Source organism: Vicugna pacos, chromosome 6 (assembly GCF_048564905.1).
Source record: "Vicugna pacos chromosome 6, VicPac4, whole genome shotgun sequence".
Classification (NCBI taxonomy): Eukaryota; Metazoa; Chordata; class Mammalia; order Artiodactyla; family Camelidae; genus Vicugna; species Vicugna pacos.
The window spans coordinates 6,024,739-6,052,568 of NC_132992.1; the positions used below are offsets into that span (position 1 = coordinate 6,024,739).

Consider the following 27,830-nt stretch of genomic DNA (forward strand, 5'->3'; position numbering starts at 1 on the left):
TTTAGAAAATGTCCTACAATGTGCATTTTATTCCATATCATTATACAAGGTTTACATACAGTTATAACTCTTAAAGAAAAGGGTTTTTTCTTTACCAATCGTATGTAGCGCCTAAGTCTTTCAGTTTAACATGGTGGAAATCCACATCACATGCTAACCTACGAGCTGTAACGAGCTGCAAACGTGCCAATGAGAAGGGAACAGAAGCCTCAGAGGGGCATCGTGGCTTACACACCCATGGCTTCAGCGAATTCTGGCAGACAGGATCCACAGTCTCACCTCATAGTAAAGCTCAAGACAAAATAAATTAGTGTTGGACAGGATTCTAAGTTGTACAATATTGAACGAAAGACCACAGGGGGACCTTTTGTTTCAAGTAGCACCAATCCACACCTGACTGTGTTTCCAACATTCACTGTCCTGCTCAAACATCATTGGCACTTCGAGGGGCAATCTTTCTGCTTTAGTGAGGATTCCTGGACTGACTAAGCACACAGTGTTGCTAAACTCTCTACCAAGTGTGGCAAAACGTCGACCTGGGACATGGCACATTGAAATCATCATCGCCTTGACACAGGCTCTCCTGTGTGTGTGTGTGTGTTTTCCCCACCCCCGATCTAGCTGGTATTTTGTGGCTGTTTCTGTGACAGTGGTAAAAGTAAATAAAAATGCATTGAAGGGGTTTCATGGTAAGCATGGTGTTTAAAAACAAAACAAAACAAAAAAACAACAAAGACATGAAAGAATGTGGTCGCGGCTAAGGAGGTTTTCACATGTTGTTTAACTCCAGTAAAGTCTGATCCAGCATCTGATGCATACTAAGGTTTTCTTCTTTGGCATGAGCCACTTTCTCTGTGGTGGGATTAGAAAATTAAGTCATGAATAGCTGCACTTTGGACACAGTGGTAGCTCGTACATTCAGGCAGGCAAACATCAATCACAAACACAGGATGAGATGATTAGGACTTGGCATGCTTGTAAGACATGACTCATTCCCAGACAAGGACCTACGAAGGGGAGGCCGTCTTGGACCCGAAGGAACTACAGACACAGCGGGTTCTCACAGAGCGGCCAGGCGGACCTTCACCAACAAGCCACCGTGAGGACGAAACGCAGGTGGGGTGTGGTGCAGGCTCGCCAGTCCCGCGCTGCGGGGACAGGGGGAGGAGCCCGTGGCGCTGACGTTAATAACAGCAGGCATTTCTGAGTTAACGGGCAGTTAAAGGTTTGGGAGTTGTGTTGCTGAAACACAATCTCACAGAAAACAAAGATGACGTACGTAAATAGGTTTTCTGACAACGTTGTAAATGATTTATTTCTGTTGCTCATAAAAAACATTATCAACACGTTTCATGCACACTTCAGGAGGACATTCTCTGATTATTCTCACAGTGCTCTAGTTTAAATTAGCACGACATCCTCACCAGATTCCAACAGCGCCATGAGACTGGATACAAGCATACCTTTCAGACAATCAGGGACTTCTGACAAGAACTCCTGTTTTCAAAAGCTATTTTGCCCAAGCACAGGTACATTTAATCGTATTTCAAACACTATACCAGATACTCAGAAGTTAGGAATATGAATATGCAATATGAATATGTATTATATACATCACGCCCTATATATAATATATATATGGTTGTACACATACACACCCCTCTGCTTTGGCTTTCTAACTTAAAGCAGGACTCAGTTCTCTGTAGGAAATAGAAAACAGTATCTTGGTCCTCATTATGCATCAGTTCAAACAAGAGGACCTGCTACGGCAAAGACAAGTGCTGAATTGAGTATAAACATTTATCCATATACATATGTGTCATTTTCCCATAAAAGTCATTTTGGGATTAAAGAGAACTTAATTATTCCAGATATAAGAGGAAAACGCAGGCAAGGCCAGCCTTTCAACTGATTCCTTTCATGTTCAATTCTGCAGAAAGCTACTGTTTTCAATCCTCTAAGTTCGACAGTTAGAACTCCTGCCCGTGGGCTCCATTCCTAGAATTCAGCCCCAGTCCTCTCCCACTTAAGTTTAGTCCTCATTCAGGGCCAGCTTTAGTTGGTTAGTGAGGCGGCGGTTTTGCTCAAGTTGCTGGTAGAGTTGGTCTGTACAGGTCAGCAAGCAGGTTAGCAGAAGAGAGGAGGCAGAAGGGAGAGAGGTTAGCTAGAGCCAGTGAGAGCGAGTTACCAGACAGGACACAGAGGTACCTCGGGCACCAGGGGCGCGTGGGCCAGTTTACCCTCACCCCGTGGTCGGTGGTCCCGCGCCCGGGTGGGCGGATGGTAGGAGGCCCGGCAGACTTAGGAGGAGCCGAGGTTCCTCTCTCGGCAGGAGAGAAGGGAAGGAGAGCGGGAGGGCCCGAGGCGGAGAGAAAGAGTGTTCCTCCTGCATCTCACTAAACGCGCCATGCGAGCCGGAGCTGAGGCAGGGCTGGGGCGCGGCGCGCCGCCCGCTCCTCGCTCGGCCCAGCGGGGCGCTCACGGCCAGACCGCACCCTGCCCGGTTCTGCTCACCTCTTCCCGGAACCCTTCCATCTCCGCTCCCAGGGCTGGCTTTCCTTGCAGGTAGAACCAAGAGAGGCCACTGCTGTATGAACAGTCTTTGAAATGCAGAACTAAGTGCCCTGTCCCACCCCACTGCCGTAACTTGGTGCAAACTCTGAACTCTCATCCAGCTTAGGTACAGGGGGTGTGTTACCTACTCAAACAGCAAAGGAACAAGCACGTATCTCCACTCAAAATGGATTTAAAATTTAACTGCTGACTTCCTGAGGAGGATGGCATTCTCTGGTGCTAGACGGATGTATACAAAATGGACAAAACCTCACCCTCGGATGGAGACCACCCCCGTGGAGGCCAGGGTGACATACATGTTACACACTGGCCTGGAAGCTGCCACTTGGCAGGAAGGCAGCGTGACAGTCAGTCTGCCTCTGGCGGGCCGGGGCTGTGCCCCGACAATGACAAGAACTGGCACTTACCAACTCGTGACTGTTCCAAATGACAGTGACAGCCTGGACCCACAAACTCTACTTACTGATCTTAGAGGGCTGACAGTCCTGCCCCCAGGGGAAAATAAAAGCGTTTGGTTTCTAGCCCCCAATCTGCCAGGAAATTGACCAGTTCTTATTTTTAACTCTCTCTCATACATGGTAGGAGATGGGAAAACGCTCTATTCATCGTGCTTTCTAGCTTAGAGTATCTGCTGCCTTGTCTTCTTTGCTGATCCACACTTCCTGACTATTCAAAAGCCCAGTCAAATGTCACCTCCTCCAGGAAGCTCCCAGTCAGAATTATCCTCTCATCCCATTGACTCTAAAATACACGCCATCTGTTAGCTCAGACTCGCCTTGCTCATCTGTCTTCCTACAACATGCAAGGAGGACAGAGAACACTTCCGATTCATCTCTTCACCACATCCTCCCTCCATCTCACTGTCTCGCATGTTTGGAGGCTGCACAGTGTAAACGCCACTAGCACACACACACACCATCATGGGGGGCACCTCAGTTTGCTGAGCCAATGCACAGGCCAATTTTGGAGAAATCCTAGAGAACCCAGAGGATCAATGTGAATGCAGCTTAAATGCCAGCTGTCCCGCCCGCATCCTCCTCTGGACCTGCTCCATTTCAGCTGCATGGAGCTGGTGTGCTGGGTGGCCCGGGGGCAGGGACCAGTAACGGTTATCCGTCTTTTCCCCTCCTATTCTACCTCCCCGATGTCAGGGGCCTCTAGTGCCCAGATTTGGCAGTGCTTTTGGTTTGTTGCCAACTAAAAGCCTCTTGTACAGCCTGGCCCTCTGAGCTAAAAGCTTGGGCTCTGACAATGTCTTGATAAAATCAACTAGCTACTTATTCTCTTGTGCGCCCATACCCTCTTGGGCTATTCCAGATCTGCCTTCCCAACCCATCAGTTTCCCATTTCTCCTTGTAGAAAATGCTTAGAGAAAGTGTGAAAGTCCCTGGAAGGGTTTCCAAGAAACCGTGAGCCTGCAGAATTAACTGAACATCTGCCCGGCAGAACTTTCAGACGTGTCATTTTGTCTATGGTGGGAAGCAGGGTTATTCAGATAAGGCCCCACATCTATTACTCTGAATCCAAAATGCAACAAGGCAGGAGTCATAGTCAAAGGCAGCCCCACAGAGCCTTAGGAAAAGAAAAACAAGAAATCACAGAAGTCTTTATAGTCTCAAGGGAGAGGCATAGTCTAGATCATAGATTTTTAAAAGTCCACTCTACTTGGATATAAATCTCCACTTGAACATAATCGTATGTTCCTAAAACATAAGAAAGTCAATTCATGATCAAAATGAAGGTGGCTGAGGAATGAACATACTTTTAAAAAGCTTTTACTGCTCTTTGGGCTGTAAAAGGATGATCAACAATCATCTTAGTTTACAGTGTTTGAAGCCGTGTTCTTTTTCACTTTCTCCAACGGGTAAATTCCTAGCAACGCAGGATGGCTATGGAGACTTCATCATGACTTTCATCTGTTAACCACCCTCTCCCAGGCAGGGCTACCTGATCATCAGCACAGAGGGCTCACTGCATCCCAAACCAAACATCTGGCAGAGGAAGACACTGCTCAAGGCAGGCCTCCTGACCGCAACAAGGAAACGTCCCCTGCACAGAGGTTCTCAGCCCGCACTGCGTTCCAGGACCACCTCAGCCCCTAAAAAAATAAACCACTCAGGTGCCCGGGCCTCACTTTAAACTTTGGAAGCCAAAACTCTGAGAGGGACCCAGGCCTGCGTATTTTTAAGACGTTCCACAAGGAACCACTGTTTTAGAAATTCTTGCCATCTGTGTCTAATATTCAGAATGGGGAGGGGAAAAAAAAAAAAAAAGCAAAGCAGCAGCCAAAAATTAACCCTCGTATGTGTGAAGCAGACCTGTAGCTTTATTCAATGTTGAAACTAAAATGCCAATAAATAAGAAGTAAAAAGAATAGCAAACAGAAATAGCTTACACAGTGTTTATTTTACACTGAAATGAAGAGCTTCTGTACAATAGAAAGCACAGTGTGCGCCCGGCCCTAAGGCAGGATGCGAAAAGAAAGAACCAGGGTCAGCTGGAGAACAGACACACTGCAGAGCTCAGAGAGGTGGGACATCCAGCTTGATGAAGGGGTCTTGGGAGAAGTGAAGCAAAGAAACTTATCTGCATGAAGAGAAAAGATGGGAGAGAAAGAAAAAAAACAGTGGCACAATGGAAAACAGGGAAGCTAAACTAACAGAGGCGAGCAGCAACCGAAACACAGGTGAGAAGCAGACATGCAAAACCCGCTGCCAGCTGCCCCTGCGGGAGGATGTGCGTCTCTGCCCGCCAGTGTCTGGACCCAAGGCCAGCACCTGCCCCTACTGGGGGGGGGTCCATTTCCAGACCCATGGACAGACCTTAACAAATTGGAAGCTCAACCCACCTTTCAGAATACTTAATCATACTTGATGCTAAAAGTTTCCCCCATAGAATCATCACATTTTAGCACTTGGAGACAGATGATCTGATCCATGCCCTCATTTACAAATGAGGGGTGAGAGGCTGGAACGCTCTCTAGCTTCCATGGTGACAGTCATGTCTCCAAGGGTACTGTGGCGGATCTGTAATCTGCACGGCAGCAGGCACACGCCAATGCTCTTCAAGCTACCATGCCTCTGCAGGAGTAAAGGAATGGCAGGTGGGCCTGGAAAATGAACTTTCCAGCTTGTAAGGAATTCAGTGCCACATCATGAGAATGAAGGGAAGCCTCTGTGCAACTCTCCAGGTTAGAATTCAGAGGGGCAGGGCCAGTTTAATGTTGGGGTTTGGTTAGCACCATGGCAGTCAGTCGTGTATGCTCCAGGTTCTCGTGAGGTTAAGACCGTCTCCTCCACCCTCCCGGCCTCGCGGTAGTAAAAGCTGGGCCATTGACTCTCAAACGTGTATTAGACAATCTGTTTTATGTCCCACTTCTTTGACACAGGTTGTGGTGTTTATAATTATTTAAATTCTTTTTCAGATAAAACACAGAAAAATTAAAGGCTTGGCTACTCAGCAGAGGGTTCGCATCTGTTTAGAATTCTTGAAAGTGAGGAAGATGTGACCTTTTAGGCTTTATCGGATCCTTTAGGCTCTATCAGATCAATTTCCTTTCCCTCCGCGCCTCTGTAATCTGACACTATAGAGTTCCTTACGTTTGAAATTCTCTTTTGAAAAATGATCACATTGTATTTAACTGAATCTCAGGAAACCAACTTTTGGTAGTTCTTAGGAAATTCCTGCACCATTGCACAGCCTACTAATTTTCCTTGAGCCTAGTTATAATCTCCTAAAAGGAGAGTGCCCAAGTCACTCATACTCCAGTTCACTGCTTGGTGGGAACGGGCTAGTTGAGACAATGGGAAACGGATGGATTCTGAAAGGAAAACGGTTTGTCTACAGAGGCAACCTACTTGGCCTTTATGTTAGTAGCATGTGAAAAAACAACGCCTGTCCCAGGTTATGCAAAGAGAGTGAGCAGAAAGGTGTAGAGACGGAGACACTGGAGATACAGAAGGGAGTGGTGGTGAGTCTGTCATGTTAGCGTGAGGGCACGGGTGTGAGCAGGCAGGGTGGATGAACATTTACATGGAAGTCATATCGTTGAGAGCGTGGTCCAGCTCCTCGCTGATGGCTTTGTACTTCAGTTTCTGAGCGTACAGCTCGTCTATGACCAGGAAGTGGAAGGCAGAGGTGCAAGGAGATGAAGAGTGATCAAGAGATGGAGGGTGAGTGGGGGTGGCACGGATGCCATCCCGACACAGCAGCAAGGAAAGGGCAATGCATGAAGGAATTGGTGCCGCAGCAGGTGGCCAATGCAGGAGGCGTGCGTTTTGTTTTTAATAAAATCGAAACAGAAACAAAAAGAACAAAACCCATTAGAAAATAAAACAAGAACAACTCAATATGAAAATCGTAACATACGGTAGGTCTATCAGTAAACCACATTAAATCCGAAACGAAACTAGAGGCTGTCTCCTGGGGCCGGGGGTGGGGGACGGTTAACAGAACATCTTTCTTTTCAGAGCTATAATTTAATTACACTGGCGCAGTCAGCCCCTGCGACTATAAACAGTAGGGAAAACATCCAAGGGCATTGTTTTGGAAGAACAATTTGTGACTACAGTCTGTAACCCTTATCTGGCTCCACCTTTAAACCATTGACTTCCTGACCAAACTAGACCACTGGGACATAGATTTCTTGGTGCCATCTAGACTACTCCTGTGGTCTTCCCACTCAAGCGGCCCTCACTGCTCCGAGAGGCGTAGAGAGCGAGAGCCACATTTTTTATGGGGTGGTTGTGCCAATTCTGCACTTTAGCTTCTGTCATGATGAAGGTTTCAGACTTCGCTGCACTTTGGCAGATTGTTTTGCAGCCATTTGTCACTCTCTTCTCCGCCAGCTTGGCCATCGTCCTCACCAACCTCCAGTCCCTTCTCTAGCCCCTTCCACCTTTGATGTATGTATTTAATGCATTTTTTCCCCTTTCTTTCTCACTAAGCCTTAGAGCTCAACATTTAGGATTTCTGAGAGACAGAAGGGGTGTTACTTAAATAAAACCTAAATATCTTAGGGGATAAATGCTTAAGCGTAACGACAAAGTGCACTGTCCTTTTTCTCCACTCTCACCCCCTGTCAGGACATAGAGCATTGGCCAAGATGATCAGCAACTTAGAAGAAAAAAATTCCAAACCCTTACAGTGAATTCATACTTGGAGGAAGACAGGCTGTGCCTAAAAACAAGTCCATACCATTGTGACAATACGGAGATGTCACTAAAGATAAAACATACACCATCATTCTCACCTACAACCGACTCACTCACAATGGAGAATGAACCTGCCACACTTCTGAAGAGTGTGCAGGAAAGCCACTCAGCATCTGCTGTTACAGAAAGAGATGTGCCCCGGCTGGTGGCTGATGGTGAGCAGAGAACTCAGGTCCCAGAGTTTAAGAGCCACAGAATAGAAACCCCAAAGGGCAGACAGAATGAATGCGCGGAGCAAGAAAGTGTACCAAGGAGGATGCCCGTGGACTGGAAAATCACTTTGCCGGGTCAGGATTCAGCCTTAATGATCAAGTTAAAAACAAAATGTCAGCTCTTACCTTCTAAGTCATCAATGCTTTTCTCCAGCTTAGTTACTGACCTCTCCGCAAACTCGGCCCGAGTCTCGGCCTGCAATGATTCAATTTATTTCAATCAAAACCAGGAAGTTTTAGATTTCTGGTGGCTGCAAAGACAGGGAAACTAGAGAATGAAAATCAAGCATGGCACCCACGAGCTGGGTCCATGGCCACCCGTCACTACAGAGAGTGGCGGCAGCTGGCACAGCTCGCTCACCCCCAGACCACCCCTGAACATTTGGGACTTGGATCATCGTAACTTCCAAATGAAAAAAAATCACGACCGGCTCCATAAAAACAAACTCATTTGAAATCCAGTTGGCTCATCCCAAACACCCCTAATGTTACCTCCTTCAGCTTGTCAGAAAGGACCTTGATCTCCTCCTCGTATTTGTCTTCCTTCTGCGAGTACTGTAATTAGAAAGAACGTTCCAGATGTCAGGCCACGGCTCACCCTACACTCGTGTCTTCTCACACAAAGAAAAGCGCCAACCCAGCCAACAGACGCTGAGGATCTCCTGGGCGGTAATGGAGCCTCTGATATCAAATGGCATATGACAATGCGTTCTCTGTTTTCTCGCCTATTGTTTCACATGGGATGAGAACAAGATAACTTAGCCATTTGGCACTTGGCTTAAATTAAATTGTTACAGATGACTCACGTGCTCAACATACAATATATTCTCTATTAAAAAAGAAGAGAATCTGTTATTGATAACCGTTAGGAGATGATCGCAAAATAATGCCATTTGCTGAAGTGCCTAACGGACTACTGGGTTCACTGGCAGGGCCTCAGAGAAAAAGCGGGTATCTTCCGAGCAGCTCTTAAAAGAGGCCTCTCCCCCACGCCGTGCTCCTGGCCTACCTTCTCAGCCTGAGCCTCCAGTGACTTCAGGTTGTTCGTCACAGTTTTCAACTCTTCTTCGAGCTCGGCACATTTGCTAATGTTTTCGATCAGAGGCAGAGAGGGTGGGAGACAAGCCAAAGGAAGGAGGAGAGAAAAAGGAGAGGGATGGGAAAAAATGAAAACCAAGTCCTAGAGAACAAAGGGCTGCCTTAAAGGAGCCAAATCGCCGGGTACCAGAACGCTGCGTGTTGCCATGGACACTGCCCTCCGACCTTCCAGCAGCAGGGGGGCAGGGTGACAAAACCCAACCACTCTTGGAGGCTGATGATTTGGCTTCTTTTCAGGCTGCACCAAAGAGCATTTATGAAGGAAAAACAAAGGAGTATAAAGGACCCAAAGAAAGCACTTAAAGCGAGATATAAGACAGCAGAGGGTGTGGTGGAGGCGCAGGTGTTATGAAAACGAAGCAGGAGGCACTGGAAGCTGAAAGGCACCTGGGTTGCAGTTAAACCTAAAACCCACACACGAGCCGTCAGTACCTTATCCTCTGCTGCCATTAGTGCTTTCAAGGTCTGATCCATTATTCTTAACTGTTCTTCCAGCTGTCGAACTTGGCTGTTAGTGGACACAGGAAATGCACAAGGCCATTCTCAAAATCAAGTGTGCAGGTAAGGCATGCAGTGATACACGCATTCACACAGACACCCCACACAGGTCCTCCGTGTTCCATACTCGTGGCTCATCCACGTCAAATGAGCACATAAGGAGCCCGGAGCCGAAACAGGTCAATGTGCAGCTGCCAGAAGGTCATGCTGTTTAGTCACTGCTCTGCAGCACCCCACACATGGCCTCCTGGCGCAAGGCCCGCTTACCCTTCTGAGAGCTCAGCCCGCTCCTCTGCACGTTCCAGATCACTCTCAATGATGACCAGCTTACGGGCCACCTGCAGCAGGACAAACAGAACATACACACCATGGCGCTTACAAGCTCTGAGCAGGGGGGCTGGGGCTGGGGCTGGATCCATCAGCACCTCCACCACCCCCCGCCAGAGTTCTTGTCTACAAACAGGAGTATCCTCTTTCCTGTGGGCTGGAGAGAAGCAAGTCTTCACCAGGAGTGCCAGTGGAGAGGAGACCAGAGGCTTCTGCTCACCAAAGCCCAGAACGGTCACTTATGAGTGGGCTGGCTCATTTTAAGTCCGACCCAGGTGAAGCCCATATAATTACACAGCAGTCAGACCAACATGAGGAAGGAGGGAGAGAGATGAAATCCACAATCTCAAAAATAGCAGTATGATGAGACATGCTGCCTTTTATGCTGCAGAGGTGGGGGCTGCAAGACAAGGCTGAAAATAACCCTAAGAACTCCATCAATTTAGAGCTCTGTACCTCAACTTCCTTTTTGTGGAGGAGGTTAAAAATGCCACCAGAAATAGCATGGGAAGCTGGCGAGATAACTAATGAGGTAAAATCTGTATTCAGTGGAAGAAAGGACCACAGAGAAGGGATCCTCTGAAGCGTTTTAAAACTAGTGGGCACAGTGTAACCCGGAGATGATGCTGATGATGAAAATGGTAACAAAGGAGAGTCAATGCCATTTCAGGACAGCCATGTTACATTAAAAGAAAAACTAAAACCTTAATAGTCGTGTCAGCTTTGTTACCATAAGAGGTTGTTTTATGGGGACATGACCAGGAGTGATTCATCTGTGAAGCTCAGGAGAGAGGAGGACAGACTGAGAGGAGCCTCCGTGAATCCAGGCAGCCAGTGCACGGTCTGCGCCTCTGTCTGCCTGAACTGGGCTGCACTAGGTGAGTCACACTAGCAGGGACTGTTTGCACGGTGACGGCATGACAGGCCCTTCCACAACACACCAGAGGTCCAACTCTCCCTTCTCCTGGCCAACCCAGTCTTTGGGGCAGGGGCCGGTGGGACAGAAGCTTTTGTCTTTCCCAGTGTGACTGATTGGCTTTAAAGCCTGGGATCCCCTCGCAGGGTCAAAATTAAGAGCCATTTTCTGGAGACAAAGGGACTCTGCTTCTCAAAACCAGCCATTTCTGCTAAGGAAACAGATGGTTTCACTGAAGAACGCAAGGCTGTACAACGCACACCCCGTCCCCACCCCACTCCCCCCGCCCCCTCAAGGCCGCGGCGCGGAGTCCGCGAGGCTGTGGGCCCCAGGAGCTGACCTCTTCATACTTGCGGTCGGCATCTTCAGCAATGTGCTTGGCCTCTTTCAGCTGGATCTCCTGAATTTCCATTTTCTCCTCATCCTTTTGGGCTCGGCTTTCAATGACTTTCATGCCTCTGAAAAGGAAGACGAGCGGGAAGACCCCAGCATTAGAGCCGGCTTCCAAGAGCCCACACTGTTCCGCACAGGTCTGAGAGGCTCACTGTAACCGGCAGACGGAAATAGAGCACAGAGCCACTTTCTATTTTCCAAACCATGAAGCGAGACTTTCCAGAGCTGAAGGTGAAAAAAGACACGCACTTCTCTATCTGCTTATTGTGAATGAAACCTCGTACTTTTGGTACAGCTGAAACTGTCCAGGCAGCTAATGTTAAATGAAAAATACCATATCAGGATCCTGTTTGAATCTGGGAGGCTTGGAATCAGGAAAAGCCAGCCTGGTTTACTTGCTATATAAATAATGGGATGTCTTTCCCTTTTCTGGTGGGAAGCTTCAGCTTGAAAATGGACCAAAGTTAGAACAAAAGCAAATCTATCTTCATGCACTTCCTTCCTACAATGAAAGGAGCTGTTCTTATCCCATTAGCCACAAACGTAAATATTAGTTTGAACCATACGAAATTGCTGATATCTGACCATGTCAGACCTGTAAAAATAGCAATTTCACATGGGTAACCTAAACGCTTTAGATGAGAAACTGAGCTCTGCCTATAACGGAACGCTCTCATTACAGAGGTGTTGAGAGACAGGACCAAAACCATCTTCTATGCTGATGCGTATGTCTGAATCCTTCAGCATGGTGGTAAGTTTTGGAAAATGTTAATTGACCTATGATCTACTACAGATGTAAGGAATAACAAGCTATGTTAAAACAGGATTCATTTAGCAAAGTCTAAGTAGGCAGTAAGATAAACAAATTACTATTTTTTGAGGAAGCACTACAATATGTTTTAGGACACCTGCGTCTTGGCTGGGCCGTAAATTCTCTGAGGCTTTGGGCGGGCCACACCAGTCTCTGAACCCTCGTTTTCTCATTTGTAAAACCACGGGACTGGACTAAATGTCTCTAATACCTTTTTACTCCCAAGTCTACCTTTGCCAGATTGCCCTTTAGGTCCACTAGCAAGTGTCTTTCCGAAGAAGGCAGCCACAAAGCCTCTGGTTATGTGTACACTGTAAGAGATGATGACTCATCTTAAGGATTCCAAAACTCTTGGCCAGAAAAGAAACAGTAAGCAATAGTGAATAATGAGCTGAAAACTTCAGCTGAAGACCTTCTTTAACCCTAAGGCCTGAAGTCACTCTTCATGCGTGGTGGACGGGCAGACACGCACCTCCAAGATGGAGAGGTGGACACGATGACTGACTGCACGCACCCGCCCAGGCCACGGCACAGCACACACTTCTAGTGTCTGAGGCACCACACTACTCGGCCACCCCTCAAGTGGCAGAGCTCCCTCGAGTCTCGAGGAGTCTTGCTTGGAGTGCTTCCAAGCAATGTGAACACGTTAACTTGAGCGGCCGAGCATGAGAGACAATGCCTCCTGGAATACACGATGCTGAGCTGGCCGATATGGCCCTGGGGTTCCTTTACTACCACAAGCCTGAATCTTGGGGTTATGAGTCAGGTAGAGCCAGGTCACAGGGGGAGCAGGCTCAGAAAACATGCGTATCTGACTATTTATCTGTGCACGTGTGTCTTATCGGCTTTACTAAGTCCAGAACAATGCACTTTTGTGGACCATATTTCTGTTTTATCTGTGCTTTCCCTTCTCCTCACTTGTTGGGCTATTCTACAACCAGTGGCCTACGCTTTTTCTAAGCCTAAGCCTCCCTGGTATATTTTAAAATAAAGTTACCTTTTTAAAAAACGCCCAACTACTCCATGATCAGCAGGAATGAAAGAACCAACAAGCATCCCCAGAACCGCCTGTTTACACGTCCGTCTCCCTCACTGGGTGGTGAGCTCTCCGAGGGCAGGAAGAGGGTCTTTTTCTGCTTAAGAACCTTGGAGTTTAAAGCAGTGCTTTGCACAAAGGCGTCCTGCTAATGTTTAATGAACAAAACCAGTAGCTACGCCTGGATCAAGTGAGGAAACGATCCCATAAAGGTACTGGAACCTTCTTCAACGCCCAAGATCAGAGAAGCCCTCCTGTGCCACCAGGAGGAAAGGCTATGCTAACAGGTGGGCTGGACCAGGGGTCCTCACCTCTCACTCTCGTCTGCTGCCTTCTCGGCCTCCTCCAGCTTCTGCAAGGCTGTTGCCAGACGCTCCTGGGCACGATCCAACTCTTCCTCAACCAGCTGGATGCGTCTGTTCAGAGACGCTACGTCGGCTTCAGCCTGGGCAGAGAGAGAGAGACAGGTGTCTGAGTGCTGGAGGGAGAGTGAGGGCAATGCCCTCAGGAGGGGCTGAGACCGAAGCCCTGGTGCCAGACAGCAAGCCTGGGCCTCATGCTGAGCTACCTTCACGTGGGTTACAAGCCCTGGTCGACTCTGGAGTTGCTGGACAAGTCCATTCTGTGATTTCCGCAGGGAACGTCCACCCTGGGCTACACACAGACCCCCACACACCATCCTCATCAAGCAGGCGGACCAAACGCGCTCTCACATGGTTCCTTTCTTCTATGGGTTTCTCCACGCTGGCTTTACCTGCCTGTTAAAGGAGAGTTTCACTACAGCCACTGCACTTGGTGGGCCTGAGGTGTGGATGGAGGTGATGAAACTGACCTAGCCAGGCTCAGCCACACCAGACAAGAGCGCTCAGTGACAGTGAGACCCGGTCTCAGGAGTCTCAGTTCTCCTTTCTCCCGGCCACTTTCTCAAAGGGGCTTTATAAAGGAACTAAAATATCTTTCAATTCAGTGGTTCTAAAATATACACCATACAGACACAACAAAACCCAGCAGGCCCCCTCCCCTTCAGCAACCCCTTTAGAATAACTGGTCATGCTGGAACAGGGCCAACACAAATTTCTCAAGTGTTTTTTAACCTAAGTCTACTGGAATTTCTCACAGGTCAAGGTTGCTACAAGAAGAGTTTCAAGCTCCTTAGGAGAAAAGCACTGTAGATACTCTTTCTACTTGGTATCTGTCTCTGAAGTAAGATGTTTTTTTCTTGGGGATGCAACAGTTACCATTTGTTACTATGCACCTCGGAATACTTGTATGACTGGATGGTCCATTATATACACTTGCATTGGTGGCTGTTTAAACATAATGCATGGAAGTGAAAGATGGAGTCTGCTAATCCGGTCTCCTTTCCTTGTCCACTCTGAATGTGCGCTGGGGTGATGGGGTTTTCAGGACACTTGAGAGTTTCCTAAAAATCACAACATGCACTTAGGGACCTATGCTAGCTCCATCTACATTCCTGTTTTCCTTACTCAGCATCTTATGTGCAAGGAATTACGATTCTCTGCACAGAGTATGGGCTCAGTAAATGTCTACCGAATACAATGAGTAAAACCAACCTAATTTAAACAAAAGCAACTTTCTTAGCTCCTGGACGCATGATGTACAGTTGCACATGCACGTGTAGTTAGAGGCTGTGATTATGGCCTTGAACTAAAGGAACATGAGAACATTCTGCTCTTTGCTCATCTAGATTTGTGAAATTCTAAAAGCCAAGTTCTGTCTGGGAAAGAGGTGATTAGGGCATCTCCAACCACGGTGAAGGGCTCTCTACAAAAACATTCAAATACACTTTTCTCTTGTCAAAAATTAACTATGTAGTAACAATGGGTTGATAGAGGCAGGGAGCAGGAGGAAATGTGAAATGAAGCCAAGGTCAGTTTACAATTGTACTGGCTCACAGAGTAAATCATTACAGGTGCACAGCCAGTCAGGGCCCCACCAGGCCTGACTGGCAGATGAATGTTGGGTTTTTCTGGAGGAGGGCTGAAGGTAATAGGGGTAACACATATCTTATTTAAAAGATTTTAGCCCCATTTTAAAAAAAACTGGAAGGAGGTATACATTAAGGGTATACTTTTGGGGTCAGGTCAGATTTCTTTTCTGTATTTTCCATTTCCAGTAAAATTCTCTTTCTTTTATGAACAGGGGGAGAACAAGCCACTCTGAAAGCTGAAACTAAAAGGAAGAGTAAAACAAAAACCACTCTCCAAAACACCGCCACCAACAAAAAACTCAGAACGTCTAGGTCAGGTACTCAAGAGTATTTCCCGCCACCCGACTTTCTTAAATATCTCTCTCGCAGGTGTTGCGGCTGGAGAAACGTCAACAGGATTTTTAGAACGATTTTCACAGCAACCCCAACACTCTAAGTTCCCTGCTGTTTTCTCGCTGGGCCCCAACCTGGAGGACTTTGTACTCATAGAAAGGAGACCATTTATGCTCTGGGGAAAGAAACTTCCAGGTGACAGGCCAGGCTAGGTCCCCAGCCTCCCACACAGCTAGGGCGTCGGAGTAAGGAGACAGCTCCCGGTGCTCCGTCCTCCTCTGCACAAATGATCTTCCCCCGAGAGAGGCCCCCCCCATCAATATGCATCTCCCCTCTTACTGTTCTTTCCTTTAGCTCAGACACTTTTATAAACGTCACTAACTCTGTCCCTCCTGGGGCATTTTGCAGACTGTACAGGAGGTTGTGTCCTAGGCCTCATACAGGGCACCCCAACGACGACTGGGAGTGGGAACCTGCTCCAGGAGCCAGGCTGAGGCAACACAGAGAGCAGACCTGTGGGTGGTCTGCAAAACGGGGTCACAGTGGTTTAGCTGGAAGGCCTCGTCCAGCAGTTCCCACAACGGGCTGGGTGTCAGAATTCACTAGGAGCTGCATATTAAAAATACAAATTTCCAGGCCAGATCCCTAGAGATGGTGACTCAAGAGGCCAGAGAGAAGGGCAGGAATCCGCACTACAAAGAAGCAACCGGTCCCACCCCTCTACCCCACCCACCATCCAGAGGAGCTGGCAAATCCTGTGGGAACCACTCATCTAGCTCTAGGTTAAAGACAAAACAGAAAAAGGGAGGGAACTTTGACCCCAGGGGCTGAAGCGTGCTCAGGTCACACAGCCATCAGCGGGAGAGGAGAGTAACACTCAAGCCCCCTGCTCCTCCTGTGCTGGCTCGCCTCGCTTCTCCAGGCCTCCTGGCACCTCGCGGAAGCCCTGGGATTGGTGGTTCTCACCTACAGGGTCCTTCTGCCTTCTGATGTCAGAGTGGCAGGTTCTCTACAGCAACCCCCCGCCCAGCCCACAAGAAAGGTCTTCAGCGAGAGCCAGAAGCCAAGTCCTGCTGCCCCAGAGGTTTCAGACCAGACGGGCAGAGGTGCTTGTAGGTTACAGCCCCGGTTTGAGAGCAGTGTCTGGGGTCCATCTATCTCCAAGTAAGCTTCCTCTAGGAAAAATCTGGCTTCTCAGACCTGACCTGGCTGGTGTGATTGCAATTTGGTTTGGTTCCCTAAAATTCAAGATACACTTAATTCGATAAGTTGATTAAGGGCACTTTATAGTTTTGTTTTTTTGGGGGGGATTATGCTCTGTATTCAAAAGGCCCCCATCGCTCACCTTCGCCAGCTTTTATTTCTGGTATATATTCCCTGAGTTCTGAGGTTTATTTAGGTATTTTCTAAGGTTCTCTTTAATACAGCACATGGGCAGTCTACTTGACTTAACCTAGATAAACAAGATTATACCATATAGCACAGGGAAATAAATACAAGATCTTGAGGCAGCTCACAACGAAAAAAAAAGTGACAATGAATATATGTATGTTCAGTATAACTGAAAAATTGTGCTCTACACTGGAATTTGACACAACATTGTAAAATGACTATAACTCAATAAAAAAATGTTAAAAAGAAAAAAAAAAAGACTTAACCTGCCGTTGCCTCTGCCAGTACAAACCCCACAGCCACATGACCATCTGTTATTTAAAAAGCAGATATAAATAACAAGGCGTTTGGGAAGGGTCAAGACCCCAGAAGCAAATTACTTCCAGGCACGGAACTCACCCTGAGTGCACTGGGTTAGCTTCTAACAACAGCGCATGTATCAACACTGCTGGCAAAGTCTCTCAGCCTGGAATGATGGTTTCTTTTATTTCAAAAGTGCTATTGTGTCCCAACTTGTAATGAGCTACTCAGAAAAAGAGACTGCTATATTAGTAAGGGCTACCAATTGTCTTCCTGCAGATTTGTTGTTAAACCACCACCGGGTGCTCTGCATTTGTGAGCCGGCTTCGATCTGCGTATGTCTCCCCCCATCCTCTGGCAAGGTACCAGCTACCTACACAGAAAACAAGGGCAGGTATACCCCAGTCCCGTCCCAACAAGACACTACACAGAAATCAAGGACATGCCCACACAATAAAGCAAGATACTACTCCAAATCATATTTAAACAAAAACTTTAACATGGCCTAGACTTTCATGAAATCCAGATGTTACAGCCAATACAATTAAAGACAATTTAAAAATAGCAATGCTTTTTACTTCTTAAAAAAAGTTTTCCAGTTAAGATTATTAAGGAAAAAAACTGGAGGAGAATAATACTATATCCTAAAAATAAATCCTCTGGAACATATTTTCAAAGTCCTGCCTGAACTGGAGTGCAGCGTGGGATGATGAAGGTCAAGCCTTTTTACTGCATGCAAACTGTTGTTGTACAGAGACGGTTTCACCCAGCTTACTGTGTAAGACCAAGTCACTACAGCCAAGTTAAACTTCTGCCCTTATATGGTAAGGAAAGGGGGGAAAACACGGATGACATTAAGGGACACTCCCATGGATAAGAGATAAAAACCATCTCCTCAATCTGCACTGAAGCCTGTAATCCACGAGGCATATTTGTATAATGAGCGAGAGGGATGTGAACGGGGCAGTGCCTTCGCCTTGCCTGTGCGTGAAAGCAGAAAGCCAGAGGAGACACTCTCATTACTGCCACCCCATGTGAGCACAAAATGCACTCTTAGATTCCTGGTCTTGGAAATAGTTACTAACTTAAAGAGGAAAGGGCTGGGAATTTTTATAAATTGGTTATTTTCCATGATTTAATAAAGTTGCCAATTAAGAACCTACAGGCTGCAGCTTTAAGTCCCCTCGTTTGCCGGGTACCGTCCAGAAAGGAGGAACGAGAACTGGCTTTTTCTTGCTCCCTTTTTCCCTTTGATAAGGACAAGAGACAAACAAAACCCTACTGGGTCATAAGACCTGGAGCCAACCATTACATCAAGCAAAGTAGCCTCACTCCAACATTTTGAAGGGCCCACACACCTTGGAAAAACAAACCGAGAGGGAAAAAAAGGGATGGCTGCTTTTTCCAAGGTAAGCGCTGGTGTAATAGGGCCAATTAACTACAGCCTGACTGAACCTTTGAGAAACTGAATTCAGGGCCAACTCACCACGTATTTTTTGCAGGGGCTTGTGACTGTCTCTAAACTTTCATCTTTGCTACCAAGAAAAACTGTGACTGCTAGTTTAACTCACAGCTTTGTCTAACAGCTACCAAGAAACCACCTTAAATCAGCCACCTTTAAGTTCCTAACATCTTCCAGAAGTTAGGAACAGCTCTCAATTGGACATTCGCTCTTCAGTGGTCTGACCCAGTCCTCAAACTGCTGTCATAAAAAGTTCCGTAACCGTCCAATCACTCGGATAGACTATTTTCGAAACATACTTAAAAAAAATTGAACCTATTTAAACCACTTTTAATATAAAGCTTTGGAAAGAATGAAAACACCATCTTTAGCCAACAGACCCAGGAAGAGTGTGGTTATAAAAACTAAGCCCAAAAGAGAAGGTGAGCGTAGTAGTAACAACGTGCTCTTCATAAAATTTATCTTCTGTGTCCAACATCGATCACCAGGCCAGGAGTCGATAGAAGGCTCTCCTGTACAGGACCACATACTCCCTTTCTGAGCAGGGGGAGGAGAGTTCCACAGACTTTCACCACTAATACCACTTCGACCTCACCAAACATTCCTTCCACCCAGCCGGCATCCTCTCTCCATTCAAGGTGCAAAAAGAAAAAAAAAAAAAAGATTGATCAGAAGCATTTGAATGGAGAGTTTTAGGTTAGAGTGCAATGAGCAGGCCATTTTTAAGACCCTTCGACAGCTGGTGAATTGTAAGCAAAGGAGGAATGAGGGATGAGGAGGGTGCTACAGTTTTAACACCTACTGACACAGAGCACTTAGTCTAGTGTGCTAAGCTGCACTGCAACTTCTCTACACGTGCTTCTTTTCACCTTCACAACAGGCAGGTACTGTCACTACCCCACACTGTACAGTCAGGGAACTGAGGGACTGAGTAGTTAAAGGATTCAAATCCTGGCAGCCTGGGTCCAGAGTTCTTGCTCCTATCCATCACGTTCTATTGGTTCTAATGGTTCAAGGACAGCTGCGAGCCAGGCGGAGAGGGAGCTGGAATTCATTCATCGCCCGGCCAGATTCAGAGACATCCATGGGACCTTTGCTGTCCTGTCCTCTGCAGAAATCGATCTTTTGCCTATCGATTTCCTGGTTCCTGTCTATTTCGTCTGAAACTTCACCTAGTGAGGTGTTCCTCTTAAGAGGTCCTGTTTACTTCTTTGTATTTTACGCAAAATAGGTCTCATAGTTTCTGTGGCCAACCATAATGCCGTTGCATACACTTAACCATTATGATTTACTCAGAATAGGCTGCTATTAAGCACGGCAGGACCCCGTATTATCGCTTGTCATAAAATTCCCTAAGGTGTTTGAGAATCTTAATTGAAAACACACACTCAAAATCAACAAACAGCAAACGCTTAAACCACCCCTGAAATCCTGTTCCTGTTTGCGGGATACTTTGCTTTAGGAGAAAGGAAGGCAGGTATCACACTCAACGTGGGGGAGGGGAAGCTGGCAAGAGAAAACACTCAATGATCGTAGCCATTTGGCCAACTTTTTTCAAGACTCGGTAACAAAGGAATATCTATCTGTGGAAGAGAACTTGGGAGGAGGGAAGGTTAAGAAAGGGAAGGGCAAAGGTCCGCATATTAAGCCAGAACACGCGCTGTCACTGTCTCAACCACCCCAGAGAAACAGGCTTTCATGAAATCAAGGGTGAACAGGGATGGGGGAGTTTAGCATCCCCAGGCCCCAAAGTCCGGCAATGCCTCAGACTTGACCTGGGAGCGCCCTTCCCAAACGAACGGATTTCCAAGAGGAGGGACCTCTTCCGTCCCCACCCTCCTAGTAAATAATGCCAGCGGCGCAAAGTGCACGTCCCAGGGGACCCGAGACACGGGGCCGAACGCAACCTACCCCCCCCCCGCCTCCACCTACAGCCCCTTCTGGGAAAGAAAGTGCTGCTTCCAGAAGCTTCTCAGCATCACTCCGGCTTCCCACCTCGGTTCTTTGACTTTAGACCAGCGAGATGAAAAGGAAGGGCTGCGGAGAACAGGCAGGGCCCCTCCCCAGAGCCCGACGCCTGCTGGCCCAGGTGCGCCAGGTGCGGCCCGAGGCGGGGGGAGGGGTGGCGGGGGAGGTGGGCTCCGCCGGCCGCAGTGGGGCGGACGGCGGGGGAGGCGCCCCCGGGGGTGGGTGATGGGTGGGTCCCTTACGGTCTCCCTCAGCTTCCTCTCGTAGTCCAGCTCGCGCTGCAGGCTGCCCGCGCGCTCCTCCGCGGTGTCCGCCTGCTCCTGCAGGCTCCGGATCTTCCTCCGCACCGCCTCCAGCGAGCTGCTCCCCGCCATCGCACCGGGCGGCGGCGGCGGCGGGCCGGCAGGTAGGCGGGCTGCGGGAGGAGAGGCCGGCTGCTGCGCTCCTGCCGCCGCTGCCGTTGCCGCTGCCACTGCCGCACTCGGACCGCCCGGCCGCCCCGCCCAGGCCGCGGTGCGAGACGGCGGCGCCCCCTGCTGCCGCGGCACAGCCCGGAAGTCGCGGCCTCCCGGGCGGCGCAGGCGAACCGCAGGCGAGTGCGCGAGCGCCGGGGGCGGGCCCAGCGGGCGGGGCGGGGCGCGGGCCGCGGACCCCGGGAATTCGCCCAGCGCGGGAGGCACTGCGCATGCTCACGGCCGTGGGGCTGACGGGCGAGGTGCGCGCGCTGCGGGGGCACCTGGCGGGCCGGAGGGCGGCTGCCATGCCAGGAGTTTTACTTCGACTCCAAGCGCCCCTTCCCGGCGCCTTGGGGACCCTGGGGTAACGGACTTGGCTGCTAAGGGCGATGGTGCCGCCTACTGGCGGCTGGAGGGCTCCGCTCCGGACTCTCGGATTCCCATGCTCAGGAAGAGGGAAGCCGAGCGAGAGAGGTTTGGGGCCTTAATGTGCCCCCCAAAGGGACTGTTCTCGATGTAAAGAACTCCAGGACGCAAGATCCTAACCACAGCAACTCTCCTCCGCCTCATGGAACTCATGAAGTGAAAATCACTATCATTGCAGATAGGTTAAACCTCCTAATCTAAATGCAGTCTTCCTGGGTTAGAATCTGGCTTTTAGTTCTCTCCTGGCTATTCCTTTCGACAAATAACTTGACTTCATTTGTAACAGCGGGGTTCATAGGCGTCCGTTCCTCATAGGGCTGCTGTGAAAATTATGAAATAAATAGAAAATGCTAAACACAAAACCTTGTATATGATTAACTCAAATGATAGCCTTAGTTAATAAATACACAGGTACTGTCTTTTAAGACTCAGACTGGGGTTCATAACCAGCTGTGGGATCTCAGGCCCGCCAGCCTCTCTGGGGCTTACTTTCCTTTCCATAAAAACAATCATCTCAAGAGTCCCTTCTGACTTACTTCACTTAGCATAATGCCCTCCAAGTCCATCCATGCTGTATTATGCTAAGTGAAATAAGTCAGACAGAGAAAGACAAATACTGTAAGATATCACTTACATGTGGAATCTAAAAAAATACAATGAACTAGTGAATATAACAGAAAAGAAACAGACTCACAAATGTAGACAAGGAACTAGTGGTTACCAGTGGGGAGAGGGAAGGGGGGGAAGGGGCAAGATGGAAGTGGAGGATTAAGAGGTAAAAACTATCAGTTATAAAATAAGCTACAAAGAAGTATTGTATAACATGGGGAATATAGCCAATATTTTATAACTATAAATGGAGTATAGCTTTTAAAAATTGTGAATCACTATACTGTATACCTGTAACATATAATGTTGAACATCAACTATACTTTTATTTAAAAAAATATGATATTGTAAAATAAATACATAAGTTAAAAAATAGTTAAGATTAAATAAAAAGAGTCCTTTCTGGTTACAACCTTCTCTGATTTTAGATCAGCCTCTGAGAATCTTCTGGAATCTGACCAATTCTGGGCTGGACTGAGATGCCTTTAAAAGGCATGCCAAGAGGGCTACAGAAACCTACGAGAGCCTCTAGCTACTGCTGGATGAAAACCAAAGTGGACAAAATCTCTGGGAACTGGCCTCTGCCAATTCTCCCCTTGGGCTACATTTTAAAATGCCTTCTAAGTCTCAGGGCTCCCCTTCCTCATCTTTAACACAGAAGGCCCTTTAAGTAAATTCCTGTGTTTAAGTGTGGGAATAATAATGAAAAAGAAAACACACTTGGCAACCCCTCCTCCTCCAAAGCCCTAAGAGCAAAGCTCCTTTGCTTTTCTGACTCATTTGCTTTGGACTTTCTCACAGCCTCTGCTGAAACATTCACAAACCCCAGCACCAACCCTCATGTCCTGTAGGTGGAGCCTCTTGCTTTGTTTCCACACAGTTCATCTAGTCAGCAAGGAGGTCACAACTCCTTCCCGAGGAGTATAGACTGTGGACCTAACTTTGAGAGTGGGAGAAGGGGGCATCTGGGAGCCTCCAGGAGGAGCCCCAGAAACTGCTGGACACGTGCAAATGCTCTAAGCGGCCAACTAGTGATGTAATGTCCTGCTTTTCAAACACCTGGGAAAGTCAGTTTCAGGTGAGTTCATTTTCATGCTGATGTCATTATACAAGAGTTTAGGACAGTTGTTCTCAGCCTTAGCTGCACATTGGAATCACCTGGGTATTTTAAAAATACTAACACCTGGGTTCCACTCCCAGAGATTCTAATTGTCCTCAGGTGCTGCCTGGATTTTAAGTTTTCAAACCATCGTAGGTGGTTGTTTAGCTAAGGTTGAGAAGCACTGATTTAGGAAGCAAAGACCTGCAGGGACTAAAGACTCACATACTGCAGATGTCAGATACATCATAGTTATTGGGGAAGGGGTTGGGGCCAGAGAGAAAAATGGAGCCCTTGATCCCAAAAAGCCTCACTTAGGTGGGGTGAGAACAAAAAATTCAAAACAAAACCGTCAGAGATCTGACCTTGGGAATTATATGTTTTTAAGCTAGGAAGAGCCCATTTCTGGAATAGGATTTGTAAAGTATGTTGGTAAATTAGTAGAAAAATGTGAAAATGTTTTACACTGGTGAGTAATGACAGTGCAGTGTCCTAATCCCAAATGTAATATGATTCTGCCTCAGGAAGCTGACCTCGCTCCTACCTCCTTTCTCTAATGACATCTGTCTCTTCCTCCTTAAGTCTTGACTATTTTTACTAGTTAGGAATCACTCTAAATATAGCATTTCTTCATAAACTCCTTCCACATTCCTACAGGTTCCAAACAACTTAAGATGTCTTAAAGGGGAAGATGATCAATATACTTACTACGCCCCCCCCAACCCCGCCAAAAAAAAAATGTATACTATATTAGGGACAGTTTTCCAGTGAGGGGGAAAAAAAACAAAACGTAGTTTCAAAACCTCCCTCTACTCCTGGCTCCGCCCCCCAAGGTGACTTTAAATATCCTCTTTTCCACTTCTGCCCTGCCTCATTAGAATGCTCCCTTAAACAAGAGTTTTCAATAAAGACACGATAGCACCACGTAGTTATAATAATCATGATTTTTTTTTCTGTTAAGAATTGTAGTAGCTTTTTTTCTCCTTCTCTTGCTTTTGGTCTTACTGGGCTATTTTCAAATTCTCTGCATTCTTTTCCTTATAAGGAATATCTCTCCTTGATCTATCAGCGGCTCTTTTGAAAAAGCTAAATAAACGTCCGGCTAGAGAATTTGGGGGAGACAGACATCCTCCATTTAACCATATACAGAGCAGGTATCTGATCTACATTATAGAAAGCAGGCGCAGAGTTATATGTGTTCTTTGGCTTTTTTTTCTAAAGCCAAGTAGTTTGTAACTTAAATGTTTTAGCTAAATCAGTGCTTCCCCAAACCCCCTTTCCAGGAACCTTGCTTTTCACTGAAACTTGCTTTTTGTCAGATTCTAAATGTCCTTTGTCTGGATCTCTCATTTACAAAGCACACTTGAAGATTACATTTCAAGCCTTTCATGTCACAGAAAACTTTTACTGATCTCAAGACCCAGACACTCCTGCAGCCTGCACTTTACTCTCAGAAAATTCTGCTGTTGGACTTGGTAGTTCAATTTCTGGGCATAGCTTTCCCCAGTGCTCATACATTCTTGGAATTGTTACTAACTTCCCAAAGAATTCTTTCCTAATTGGGCATCTAGGCTTAATTAGCTTCTAGAATGGAATCCAACGGTGTGAAAAGAAGCCAGGCCTTTGGAAATCTAATGCTTGTCTTGACTTAGCAGAAGAGGCAAACTCTTCAGTTAAAAAGATTCCAGAGGGCCGCGGACAAAATGCTGGTAGAGCTTTTGCGGTGCGTGCATCACCCCTGAAACTATGTGGTGGTTGTCAGAGGCTGACAGGTGGGGGTGGGGCGAGCAGGAGAGTCGGGGGCAGCTAGCTCACTATGCCATATAAAGCACTGAGCTATATATAACTCCCAGCTTACTTTTTGGATCTAGTGCCCTCAGACTGCAGACTCAAGCAAGTATCATCTTCCCAGGCAGATCTTAAGGACTGGATTAAGGCTTCCCTATTGAGAAGGGAGGCCTCAAGGATCTCTGTGGTTCACTACCAAGCTCAGCCTTCTAAGTAGCACCATGCCATCTTTTCAGTTTAGAGGTCCTCTGTACTCTGACTGGACCCACCACCGAAAACCAGGCCTTCCCACCCACCAGAAATGGCAAATGGAAAGTGAAGAAAACTAGGTACTCTGTTTGGACCAACCTTGGTGATGACACCTTAGAGGTTTTCTGCCACCAGGGAGGCAAGGTTCACCTCCAGAGTCCCAACTTCAGTTGCTCTATTCTCCCAGCTTCTCACCCACCCCCTCTCCACCCCCAAGGGTGGGGGAAAGAAGGAGGAAAACAAAGAGAAGAATGGATGAAATAAAAATGAATGTGTGCAGTAGCAGTTGGAGGCAGCATCCAGTGCGCTGGGCCATGGCAGGCTGTGTGCAGGTGTCCAGCAGGAGGAGATGACCCTCCTCCAATGCTCTCTGGCCCCTGTGGTGACCCCAGAGCAGCCTCAAGGTCAAAAGGTGAGGGAGGCAGTGTGTGGGGGCACTTACGTCGGTGGCCTTTTTCTCTGCCAGCTCCAGCTTCTCCTGGGCATCTTTAAGAGCCTCGGAGTATTTGTCCAGTTCGTCTTCGGTGGCCTTGAGTTTCTTTTGCAGCGACACCAGCTCGTCTTCCAGCTGGGAGTTGGCCGTGGTGGGGGGAAGGGGACGGGGACGGGGATGGGAGGGTGGGGGTGCAGCAGGCAGCGTGATCCCGCAGGAGAGGGGTGTGGGTGCACAGAACCAGAAGGACAGGGACAGCGGGAAAGAGAAAGGGAAAGACAGGGAGGGAGAGAGAGAGAGAGAGAGAGACAGAGTTAGCTATTCGTGTGTCGCGCCGCGCGCCCTGGGTACCTTGGCGGCGGTCTCATCGGCGGCCAGGAGGCTGTCCTCGGCCTTGTGCAGCTCCTCCAGCACCCGGTCCCGCTCGTCCTCCGACGCCCGCAGCAGCTTCTCATTCGCCGCTATGTCCTCCTCCAGCTGGGGGGCAGCGGCGAGCGGGCGCGGGCGGCCGGCACGGACCGGGTGTTAGACACACACACACACACACACACACACACACACACACACACACACACACAAACACAGGGCACCGGGTTGGCTGGGGCCCTTCGGGTCTGGGGCGCCGCGAGCTGGGGTTCAAGGCTCCCTAGGTAACCCACTTACTCTGAGCTCACTCCGCACCCGCTCCCCACCCCCACCCCGCGCCCCGGGACGAGACTCCTGCCGAGGTCTCAGCGGGCTCAAGTCCACAACTTGGGGGTGCGGAAAACGTCCCCGTCTCCCCGGCCTTCGGGTCGTGCTCTCTATTCCGCCCCATCTTTGTTTTTAGGAAAAAACTCTGTGACTGACCCTCCTCCCCCCATCGCCCCCCGTCTTTAACCCAGTTGAAAGTTTCAGTGTCCCCAGTCAAAAGTCCAGAAGAACTTCTAACACTTTCTGGACTTGGTTCCCTTCAACCCACCCGCACCCCAACTTCCGGATCCAAAACTGATTTCTGATTCTGAGAATCCAGGGCCTCTAGGACTTGAATGGACTTCGCGGGCTCTGGGAACCAGAGAAGGGAAATGTGTCCCCAGACAAGAGAAAGAGTTAGAATAAGCCTGCGTCTCGCTCTTTCCCCGCCCCCATTTCGGACGCCCAGGAGTCGGGGTGGCCCCCCAAGTCCTCGGGGTGAGGGGCCAGGAAGGGGTGCCCCGGCGCGGGGAGCGCGGGCGACTGGTGGGCGCAGACCTGCTTGCTCCTGTCCTCCGCCGCCTTCTTATCGGCCTCCGCCTGCTCTGCTCGATCCAAGGCGTTCTCCTTGTCGAGCTTGAGCATCTGCATCTTCTTCTTGATGGCGTCCATGGCGGCGGCGGCGAGGGGCCCTGGGGCTGCGACGGGAGCGGGGAGGCGAGCGCGCGCTGGGGTGGCCGAGCCGGAGTGCGAGCGCAGAGCCGCCCGCTGCTCCCAGATATGTACTTTCCCAAGGGGGCGACCGCATTCCTCAAGACAGCCAATACTTTTTTGGAAAAGCTTTTTTCTCCTGCCCCCTTTCCCCCTCTCCTCCCTCCGCCTCCTGCGCCCTCCCCGCTGCTCCCGCGGGGGCCGCTCGCCCATTCGCTGCCGCCTGCCGGCCTCCCAGTTGACGGTGGATATGACTATATATGGGGACCCGAGCAGCCGAGGCGGCGGCCGGGCGAGGCCTCCCGCTTTCCAAACCTGCACGCCAGGGAGCGGGCAGCCGGGCCTCGCGGGGGCCGTGCCGGGGCGGACGCGCTAACCTCTGTTCTCTGCGCCCCCTCCTCTCAGGGTCTACGCCCTGCCTTTAGGGTCCCCGGCCGAGCCCATCCTGAGTCACAGGTGGCCGGTGAAGCAAGGCAGGTAGTGGGTGCGCGTCGCCCCGCTGAGCCGCCAGACCCCGGCGCGCTTGGCATCAGGCCCCGGAGTCCCCGGCAGCCACAGCATCGGCCGCCCACTCCGGTGCGCTCCCGGCACCAGCCCCGCGCTTCTTCCCGCCGCTCTCAGCTGGCCCGGCATCAGCCCTGGCTCTCAAGTTCTGGAAACTCAACTGGAGCAGAGAAAGGGAGTGCTGGGAGGAAGGCCTAGGGGCTGTTCTTGAGGCTCTCAGCTGATGGGGGTCAGAACGCCTGGGAATCTGTTTTACTCAGTGCCCTGTCCCTCAGCGTAGGGACAGTCATATACTTTAGGGACATAGGACCCAGTTGGCTCAGTTCTGTGTGTGCCTATGTGAGGTACTTCCGGAAAGGGTGGGGTGTGTTTGTTGCTGTGTAGGTGGGTGGATGTGAGT

General features: G+C 48.8%; 1 protein-coding gene across 25 annotated transcripts; it reads right to left on the minus strand.

Annotated features, from left to right (window-relative positions):
- On the minus strand, positions 1-27,080 carry TPM1 (tropomyosin 1). 25 transcript variants are annotated; one of them, XM_006209560.2, is made up of 10 exons: positions 26,774-27,057; positions 25,895-26,020; positions 25,553-25,678; positions 13,390-13,523; positions 11,179-11,296; positions 9,863-9,933; positions 9,009-9,084; positions 8,492-8,554; positions 8,126-8,195; positions 1-852 (listed from the first exon to the last, which is right to left on the minus strand). In XM_006209560.2, exons 1-10 carry the CDS (start codon positions 26,885-26,887, stop codon positions 770-772), a joined length of 981 nt encoding a protein of 326 aa, XP_006209622.1. In that variant the 5' UTR covers positions 26,888-27,057; the 3' UTR covers positions 1-769. The 25 variants fall into 25 exon arrangements, with proteins under 25 accessions (XP_006209622.1, XP_006209626.1, XP_006209629.1 ...); XM_015243834.3 differs by lacking the exons at positions 1-852; positions 25,553-25,678 and adding exons at positions 1,285-5,160; positions 6,607-6,685 and having other exon boundaries at positions 26,774-27,077; XM_031679485.2 differs by lacking the exon at positions 1-852 and adding an exon at positions 1,285-6,685 and having other exon boundaries at positions 26,774-27,075.
- Between the last annotated feature and the right edge of the window lie 750 nt (positions 27,081-27,830).